General features: G+C 44.2%; 2 protein-coding genes across 18 annotated transcripts in view; one reads left to right on the forward strand and one right to left on the reverse strand.

The window, feature by feature from the left end:
• Positions 1-9636, reverse strand: part of mycbp2 (MYC binding protein 2) — a 93101-nt gene that overhangs the window by 61871 nt on the left and 21594 nt on the right. For all 17 annotated transcript variants that reach the window (XM_014021913.1, XM_014021920.1, XM_014021930.1 and 14 more), the window contains exons 4-11: positions 5905-6058; positions 5593-5789; positions 4304-4546; positions 4146-4217; positions 3892-3988; positions 3732-3805; positions 1684-1822; positions 1437-1513 (exon numbers count right to left, since the gene is read on the reverse strand). In XM_014021913.1, the coding sequence (XP_013877367.1) occupies positions 1437-1513; positions 1684-1822; positions 3732-3805; positions 3892-3988; positions 4146-4217; positions 4304-4546; positions 5593-5789; positions 5905-6058 (1053 nt within the window). The remainder of the gene's footprint in view (positions 1-1436; positions 1514-1683; positions 1823-3731; positions 3806-3891; positions 3989-4145; positions 4218-4303; positions 4547-5592; positions 5790-5904; positions 6059-9636) is intronic.
• On the forward strand, positions 8304-9108 carry LOC106527140 (uncharacterized; the record flags this gene model as incomplete). The annotated part of the gene is given in 1 exon segment (XM_014021931.1): positions 8304-9108. A coding segment is annotated over 1 exon segment (505 nt), but the record flags the coding sequence as incomplete, so codon positions are not given.

Raw genomic sequence — 9636 nt, forward strand, 5'->3', positions numbered from 1 at the left:
ACACACACACACACACACACACACACACACACACACACACATTAAGAGACATGAAGACATCAGTTACCTAATCCTGTTTTATTTAGAGATATTAACTTCAACTAAGAACTTTAGATATGTGAAAACCCTAAAAACAATCTAGAGTTTTGATTCTGGTTTAGTGTTTACTAATATTAAAACCTGACTGATATTAAGACTTGGAGAAGGTGTTMGACTATGTTCCTTGAGGTACACACTGGAAGGTACTCAACAAGTATAGGATTATGGGTCTGTGGTATAAACCATTCAGTCCCTATTCAAGGAGTGTGAGAGTTCGGTTCATATTGTGGGAGTTGGACTCCACCAGGGCTGCCCATTGTCACCGATTCTGTTCATAACTTTTATGGACAGAATTTCTCGGTGCAGCCAGAGKGCGAAGGGAGTCTGCTTCTGTGGCCTCAGGATTCCATGATGTGGTCCTGTTAGAATCATTGTGCTGTCATCTTCAGCTCTCACTGGAGTGGTTTGGAGCATGCGAAGTGGCTGGGATGAGAATCAGCACCTCCAAATCTGAGATTCCATGGTCCTCAGTCAGAAAAGGGTGGATTGCTCTCTCCAGGTTGGGTGTGAAGTTCTGCTTTAAGTAAAGGAGTTTAAATATCTTGAGGTTTTGTTCATGAGTGAGGGAAGAATGGAGCAAGAGATTGATAGATGGATCGGTGCAGCTTCTGCAGCACTGCAGACTCTGTACTGGTCTGTTGTGGTGAAGATGGAGCTGAGCTGWAAGGCAAAGATCTCTGTTTAGCTGTCTGTCTACGTTCCTACCCTCACCTGTTGTCACAAACTTTGGGCRGTGATCGAAAGAACAAGAATGCAGATACAGGTGATCAAAATGAGATTTCTCGCAGGATATCTGGACTCTCCCTTATAGACAGGGTAAGAAGTTCAGTTATCAGAGACTCTGAGTAGAGCCGCTGCTCCTCCACATCGAGAGGAGCCAGTTGAGGTGGTTTGGACATCTGGTAAGGATGCCTCCTGGACACCTGCCTAGGGAGGAGCTTCAGGCATGTCCGACTGAGAGGAGACCCAGGGCATGCTGGAGAGACTATGGCTCTCGTCTGGCCTGGGACCGCCTCGGAATCCTCCCAGTAGAGCTGAAAGCAGTGGCTGGGGAACAAGATGTCTGGGCCTCTCTGCTCAAGCTGCTGCCCCCGCGACCCAACTCGGAATAAGAGGAAGATAATGGATAATAATGGCTTAAAATGCTCACTGGAAATGGATAAAAAGATGCAAAAACACAATCTATATTCAGCCTTTTGCACCCTGACCCATTTACTCTCTGCTGTGCCTTGTTAATCATTACCAAATCAAAGCCCTACACCTCGCAGTTTAGTTTAACCATTTCAAATGCACTAACTTTCATTACTGGTAACTATTTTAGAAAACCAAGCACTTACCTTTCCTGAGGCAGTTTTCATCAGAGCAAACTCCCTGCCTGCTCCAATCAATGCTGCCTCTTCATCAAAGCCTGTGCCTGGAAAAAACAATGCACCATTTATGAGGTTAGTGAGCTCAGTGCTTTTAATCATATCTAACAAATGTTCAGCCTTTTACACACATACAATACAAAGAACTTGTTGCAGATGCACAGCACCAGTCACCAACCACAGTTTCACTGATATTTATACATTTTGCATCGCTTACTGATAATGTGCAGATCCTTTTCAAGGTCAAAGAGAGAAATGCCACAGGCATGCAGACATTTCCTTGCCAGCTTCAACTGTAGTTCCTGCTGCAGGGCCGGGTCTGAACTCATAGTGTAGATGCGAACGACAAAACCATCCTGCAGGAGGGTGGACGCACAGGAAGACAACATTAGTGTGACATTTAGATGAAATCTGTTTAAAAAAAATTATATCCCTACTTTATACTGTATATTAGAATAAGTCCTAACACACTAATTTTAATAAAAACATCAATCAAGCTGCAATAATGATACAATATGTTGTATTATTTTGACCCTTTGAGATCATTTGTTTTGGAGTTTCACAAAACATGCACAATTAAAAAAAGCATTACCCATCGCTTTCCGCACTAATGTTTTAAACAAAGCGATTACTTGATCCGTGTGTGGAGTATGTGTTGGAATGCCCATGCACTACTAACATATAGAATTTTAGCTAAGTAGTTTTAAGTTGGCCCAGTTGAAGACATTTCTTGCATTTGCTGAGGGTGACTGAGCAGCTAAGCTGAATGGAGATGAATCCACAAGATACATCCAGGAAGGACTTTCAGTTTTTTTTTAACCTCAGCAGGGGTTCATGAGATATTGTTTTTTCTAACAGACAGAGAAGCATGTACACATAAATGCAATTTCATGACTGTGCGCCTTGAATGGCAGGAGGCAATAAGTCGATCAATGCAGCAGATCCGGGGCAACCCATTGAAGTCCTGCCTTAGTATCCAAACAAACATACATACAGATTGGATATTTTGTGTGTCAACAGTATTTTCATCCACATTACAGAACAAGGTAAATCTATGTCTGTTCAACACATAAAAATTATACTAGTAATAGAAATGCAAGTTGGTCAGTGTGCAAGAGATGTGGATACATGCAACAACAGACTGCAACGGCAGATTTTATAGATTTCACATTTTCCCCTCCCCCACTCACATTACAGTGTTTATGCGCACAACTGCTTTTGAGATTAAGGTCTCTGGCGAATACCCACATGTGGAGTCACTGCCCTCACTGCCAAGCCCCACATCTATACACAACACACATGTACAGACAGACATGGCTACAACTCCCTCTCTGTGCTGTCGCTGGTGATGAGAGGGAGGTGCGTGATTTCAGTTTCTTGGCTTTTTCATAAAACAGTTCTGCAAAATGGCCACAAAGACTATTCTAGCTTTCTGCTGCCTCCAACCTTTTAAAACAAAAATCAAAGATACACGCCCCACAGACACAGACTTTTAGAAATGAAGAGAGCATAGGAGAACCAAAAGAGGAGTGGACATGCATTAAATGTGTGATGGTTGTCTCCCTGGTATTATTTTAAAAACATGCAAATTAATTCAGTTTAACTATTCACTTTAAGTAAATAAAAGGTTGCTGTCTGTCATCATTGATATTTCCTCTATAATAAACATGTTTGTTGTTGTTTAATGGTCACACGGACCATAAATCAGTTCATCATATTAATGGCCTGCGAAGTTGGCTAACAACTTCTCATGCCAACCGATTCACCTCTGTTTCTACCTCACTTTCCAGCACAAAGGCGCATCGAGGCGGCTAGAAGGCATCTCAGGTTGAGGTGTATTGTGCTTCAGAAAACAAGTTGAGAACAACAACTAACCTTAACTCAAGTAAAACGGAGGTTACATGTGGACGGTTTGCTTATTGAAAAAGTGATTTGTACAGTGAGCTCACTGAATAAAGACTATCCCAACAGTTTGAAAATGTTTGTATTCAGTGTAAGATCAACAGCTATGATATAGCTCAGGGAGGCTCAGTCCAAAACTATACAGGACCTTTAAACCCAAGACTTAGATGCTAAAAAATTCAAAAGCAACTGAATTTTCTAAAACCAGAAAAGCACATTAAAACCAGCTTTGTTAACTGGGTTTACAGCAAGAAGCATTCACCACAGAAACTGCTTCAACATTTCTTTTTACTAAGAGCCTAAAAAGAACTGAAATGCTAAAATTTTAATGATGTGTCTTTAGCAAGAACAATAAAAACTTACATCTTTGCAGGCTGCGATCTGATTGATGTAATCTCCATCTGTAAAGATTATGTTCTGTCCATCTGAATGTTGACCTACAGAGAAAGAGAGAGTGAATACTGGGTCATGTTGCTTTACTCGGCCTACATTCGATTTTTACTGATGAAGGGGCTCTCAGTACCAGGCATGGTGACCCCGCCCTCATGTTCCAGAGTCTCAGGGTTGATCTTGATGGCTGACATGCTATGGTTGCTCGTGTCCCGATACAACAAGTACCCCTGAGGACACAACACAAACACATCTGTTGACTGATAATAGTAGCTGACTCTTACTAGCACAACAATAAAAACTAGAGACCATACATTTACATTTTTTTTATCATACTACAGTTTGAAACTTTCAACATGTGACACAAACATTAACTGCACTTGTTACCTGAGCAAACCCGAGCCATGACCTTTTCTCCTTTCGATTCCTGATTCGAGATGTTGAGTTGTACACGTGTCCCTTTGAGGAATTGACAACATGTGAGCAAACAACAACAATCATCAATGTCCACAACAAAACCTACAAGCAGCATGAAGGTCACATACCCTGACAGTGCCACTATATCCAGATCCAACCTTGTAGAGCCCATCCTTGCAGAGCAAATACAGAAAGGAGCCGTCGGTCTGAAGAAGACAGCGCTCATCTTCATCAATGGTCACTTCTTTCAGGACCCATTTGTTCATCAAAGCAGCACGTTTGATGCCATTTCCAAACCAATCCTGGATTTGAATCTTGCCCACTAGGACAGCCTGTACACTCCTCTGTAGTGCATTCAGTATAGTGGGGACCTGGTTTGATCAAACAGGAGGAAGAGGGAGACCTCTGATGAGACATAAAGGGTATATTTGTTAAGCTACATTTATACAAAATACCTTCCTGCTGAGCTCCTTTGTTGCGGATTTGACTCAAATTTTCACAGCAATTAACAAGAGTGCGCTGTACATTTTTAATTCTGTCTAAATGTGCTTTCACAACGCTGGCATCAATTCTGTGACAGCAATTATACATACCATTGATCTCGCTACAATTTATTCATACACATAAAAGCATGAAAGCCCACACTTCTCAACAACCCGCCTGCCAGCGTGATGATTCACAACCAGTTAATAACTAAAAAAATTAAAGAAAACAGGAGCAAAAATGGATCTTTGTGACGAAATGACATCTGAACCTTTTAAGCTGTTCTGCTGAAGGTGATCAACCTTCAGCTAATTGGTGTCTAATTCTTAAGAAATCAAATGTTTTAGGAGAAACTATTTAGATTTAAGGGTGAATACAAGTCAGTGGAAAAGAAGAGACAAGACAGAGACAGGGAGTAAACAAAAGTTCAGCTAATTGACGAAGGAATTCAGTCGGCGTAACAGAATCAAATGGGAAGATCAGAGAGGCTTGACATTTACAAAACTCAATTTAAGCTGCCCAGAAACTGCCCAGAGCCTCTCTGCAGAGAAAATCCTGAAAAATGGCTAAGGTTACTTTGTCCAACCCCAAAAAATGCACTTTAATGCTCATACGCATTCTCTCTAATCTGGAGTTGAAACCTGAATGGGTAAGAATGTGGGTTCAAATTTCTTAACAGATGTGAGAACAAAATCATTGCAGTCGGTGCGTTCCTGAAAACAAGCATCAGGAAAGTTCAAGTCTAAAAACATTTGTTGGCCATTAAGCAGAAATGTAAACAGACATTTAAACCAGGCCTGTAACACCTGATTACCTGTTAGCTCTATCAGGGAAACATGGCAAGAAAGTATTGTAGTGTTGTAATTGTTTTTTTTTTTTTGTTCTGTGAATGTAACCTTTTGTTGCCTAATTTAATAAGCAATCAACAAATTACCTGTATCGTCTGGCAAGCGTGGCTGCCATTATTGGTGAGAATGGCTGAGACAGCTTGCAAGATTTTGCCCGTGTCTCCCCAGGCCACAACAAGACTGAAGAGGCAGGCGCAGGACAGAGCAGTGATTTCCTGTCCCGTTGGGTCATTAGGCCCTGTGCTTCGGACCGTGGTCTCCAACAACAGCTGGAAAAGAGATTCTACCAAAGCAAACATGGTTAGACCTTTATGAGAAAATAAATCTAAATCGGCATTTAGCTGCTGGGGTAATACGTTTAGAAAACTACTCTGGAGGGGAGACACTTTCATATTTACCTAGCACATCAGGAGGTTCAGTCTGGAACCCCTCTGGTTGTTGTCCCTGCAGCATGTCCAATAAAGCCTGCAGGCTGCGCAGACACAGTAAGGGGTGAGAGAACCGGGTTTCTTTAATCAGCTCGAAAACCCCACACAGGCCAATGCCGATGATCTGCAGACACAGAAAAAAAAACTTGTTTATATCCGCTAATAAAAACAAAACCAATTCAACATCGGCTGCCACATTGTTCAGTAGAAGGTGTGTCACTCTGCTTGTAATTTACTTAGTTAAAGGGATCCCCAATTAGTTGTAACATTAGTTCCTTTTCAGTCATTTCACTCAGTACAACACACAGTTGTATATGGGACACGCGCGCCCTCACACGCCTGGCTGAAGCCACCTCTAATCACATCTTTAGACCAGTGACATGGTGGCATTGAACATCAGGTGACAGGCTCCGCCTTCACCCTATAAGTTCGTAGTCACCAGCGTCATTACTCAGTTCTATTGCCCTTCACCTCACGATAGTCAACTCTAAACCTGAGCTCACATAGCTGCTGCTAGTTAGCTCAGCTTCTAAGGTTCTTAGGCTAGCCTTACTGGTGCTAACCGCGTTACCTGATGGTTCGTGTGTCTGCCGCTCGACGCTACTTAAGTGACCTTTATTTTCTGCTGAAAATCTGTTTTGTGGTTCACGATGAGCACAAAACCACCTTCGAAGAAGCCAAAGTCTTCTGTTTGCCCCTGTCCTCAGGGGTGCAGCTTTAAGCTTCATGAGAAGGACCAGCATGAGGCCTGCCCAGCCTGCCTAGGAATCATTCACGCTTGACGGGCGCTTGTGGAGCCCGAGTCCTGCCAGGCCTGTGCCGGACTTTCGCATCAGACACTGGAGAGGAGAGTGAAATTCCTGTAGAAAATGCTGAGGGAAACTGCTGTTTTCCGACAAGACCCGCTGCTCTCCGAATCCAGCCAGATGGCTCAGTCCAACAAAGACGAAGATTCTGCGGTCAAAGCCCCCGCTGCTAGCTGGGCGGACCAGATGGAGCACGAGGCGGCCTCACCCAACATCGAGGGGGGCGAGACCCAGGTCATTTTCAGACCTGATAATTTGTTCCGCTTTAAACGAACCAGAGTTCGTTTCCAGCGTTGGCCCGGACCTTTTGTGCAGGTGTGAATACACTCATGCGAACTCTGGTGCGGATCAAACAACCGGGCCGAGACCTGCTTTTTGAGGTGGTCTCGGTTCGCTTCCAAACGAACTCTGGTGCGGTTCGCTTCAGTTTGCTTCTGGTGTGAATACAGACCAGACTCTAACCGAACCAACTGCATTAAACATGCACCTTTTTGGACTTCACAGGCCACCGTTGCTGAGCTAAATAAACTGAAATCATACCTGTTTCGTCATCTCCTGTTAGCAGCTCTGCTGCCAGCATGTAGTGGGTCAGAACATGCAGAGCACCTCGTCTCCTTTGGGTTGCGGGACACATTTACTGACGCCGCTCCAAAATTTGAATATCATCACAGAACCACCATTAAATTAGCTGCTTCTGACATTTTAAAAGCTATTGCAGTTGTACTATCAGTAAAAATGTGCGTATCAGAACCACAGCATGCAGGACTTCCTTGTTTTCTTCTGGATCTGTGGTTCAGTCCCGCCCCCGTCCTTTTTTGTCCAATGGGAGCAATGATCGTCAGCCTCATGGCTTTGTTTACAAGTTATAGTTCGTTTGCAAAAAAGCACAATGTGAATGCAAACCGCACCAAACGCAAAAAAAAAGTCCATTTTTGGTCCGGATCAAACAATTGGACCAAAGGACTTTCCTGGTCTGAATACACCCCCAGTTTCTACTGGATCTAAACCAAGAGGAGGACAATGTTCTGCAGATGGAGCAGGAGGTTCTCAGTCTGTCCGAAGATGACGAGGAGCCGTGCCCAGCTCACTCCACCCCCGCTGCTGAGAGGGTGGACCAGGATTCGTCCTTCTTGTCCCTGTGCCGCCGAGCTGCTGCTAAACTGGAGGTACAGTGGCCCGACCCCCCACCTGCTCAAAAGCCGTCGAGGTTCACAGGGTTTTATCTCCCATCTGAACCGGCTGATGTGAAGCACCGTCTGCCTATGTTTCCGGACTTTGTGTCTTCCTGGAGCAAACCGCTGTCCGTCCGCGCCTTCGTGGCCGGTACGTCTATCAGAGCCATTCATGTTCCGGGGAGACTGAACCTAGGTCCAGACCTCCTCTCCAGGGTCGGACCTCTAGCAAACGAGTGGAAGCTGCATCCCACTGTGGTGGCCCAGATTTGGGTTTTGTTTGGCAAAGTGACAGTAGATCTGTTTACCTCCAGAGCAAACACACACTGTCCTCTGTTCTTTTCCATGATAGAGCAGAGCGCTCCTCTGGGAGTGGACACCCTAGCTCATTCTTGGCCCGATGTACTTCTGTATGCGTTTCCCCCAGTGGAAATGATACCACTTGTACTAGAGAGGGTGCGCGGACAGAGCCTGTCTTTGATCCTAGTGGCACCCCGCTGGCCAGCGAAGTCTTGGTACACAGAGATAATCAGCTTGCTAGCAGCTCAACCCTGGCAACTTCCGGTTCGACGAGATCTCCTCTCTCAGGCAGAGGGGGAGATTTTTCACCCACACCCAGAACTATGGAAGCTGCATGCTTACCTGCTGAAAGGTCCAGCTTATTAGCCAAAGGCCTTTCTCCAGCAGTAATAGCAACTATCCAAAATGCAAGAGCTTCATCCACTAGAGGATTATATTCCTATAAGTGGCAAGCTTTTGAGCGATGGTGTAAGAACAGGCACCTGGACCCTTTTCAGTGCGCAATAGGAGATGTTTTAACATTTCTTCAGGAGCTACTGGATAAAGGGCTCTCCTTCTCCACAATTAAAGTCTACTTAGCAGCCATTTCTGCCTGACATGTAGGTTTTGATGGAGTCACACCTGGTGATCATCCTTTAGCTGTGCGTTTTCTGAAAGGAGTTCATAAGCTACGGCCTGCTATTAAACCCAATATTCCCTCTTGGGACCTCACTGTGGCTCTTGAGGCTCTCTGCGACCCTCCATTTGAGCCGCTAGAGTCTGTAGAGTTGAAGTTTCTTTCATATAAAGTTGCTTTGCTTCTGGCTTTTGCTACAGCTAAATGGGTCGGGGACCTCCACGCTCTGTCAGTGAACCCCTCCTGTATCCAGTTTTCTACTAATGACTCTAAAGTGGTTTTGCACCCTAACTCTGCGTATCTTCCTAAGGTGATACCTTCTAGTTACAGCTCTATGTCTAATAGTGCTGGGTGGTATACCGTTTTGTACCGAATACCAGTTTTTATTTTTGTTATGATATGAATTTTTTGAATACCGGACATTCCGGTTTAAATAGCATAACATTTCGTCACGGTCGCCAGTGAACTGTTGTTTCCCGGGGGACTTTTTCCCTGCTGGACCGCTATGAGCGTTAGCATGCTAATGTTTGGAGCAGCTAGTTGCAGCMGCAGGTGGCGATTCCGCTAATTATATTGACTGACGTTTAAAAAAACATCCCGTTTTCGCCATCGCTGAATGTAGTAAACACCTCTTCAGTGATGTGCACAGTTAGATTTAACGCGGTTAGTTAATATGGAGACGTTATGTTGATGGAGACTTAACGTAGTTCTATTGTGAAAAGCCCGCAGGAAGTAGTTCGTAGTGGATTTAGAATTGACTGGTGTGCAAGGTGAGTCATGCTGATAAGCTTTAATAAATAACATAAAA

This window comes from Austrofundulus limnaeus, unplaced genomic scaffold (assembly GCF_001266775.1).
Source record: "Austrofundulus limnaeus strain Quisiro unplaced genomic scaffold, Austrofundulus_limnaeus-1.0 Scaffold310, whole genome shotgun sequence".
Taxonomy (NCBI): Eukaryota; Metazoa; Chordata; class Actinopteri; order Cyprinodontiformes; family Rivulidae; genus Austrofundulus; species Austrofundulus limnaeus.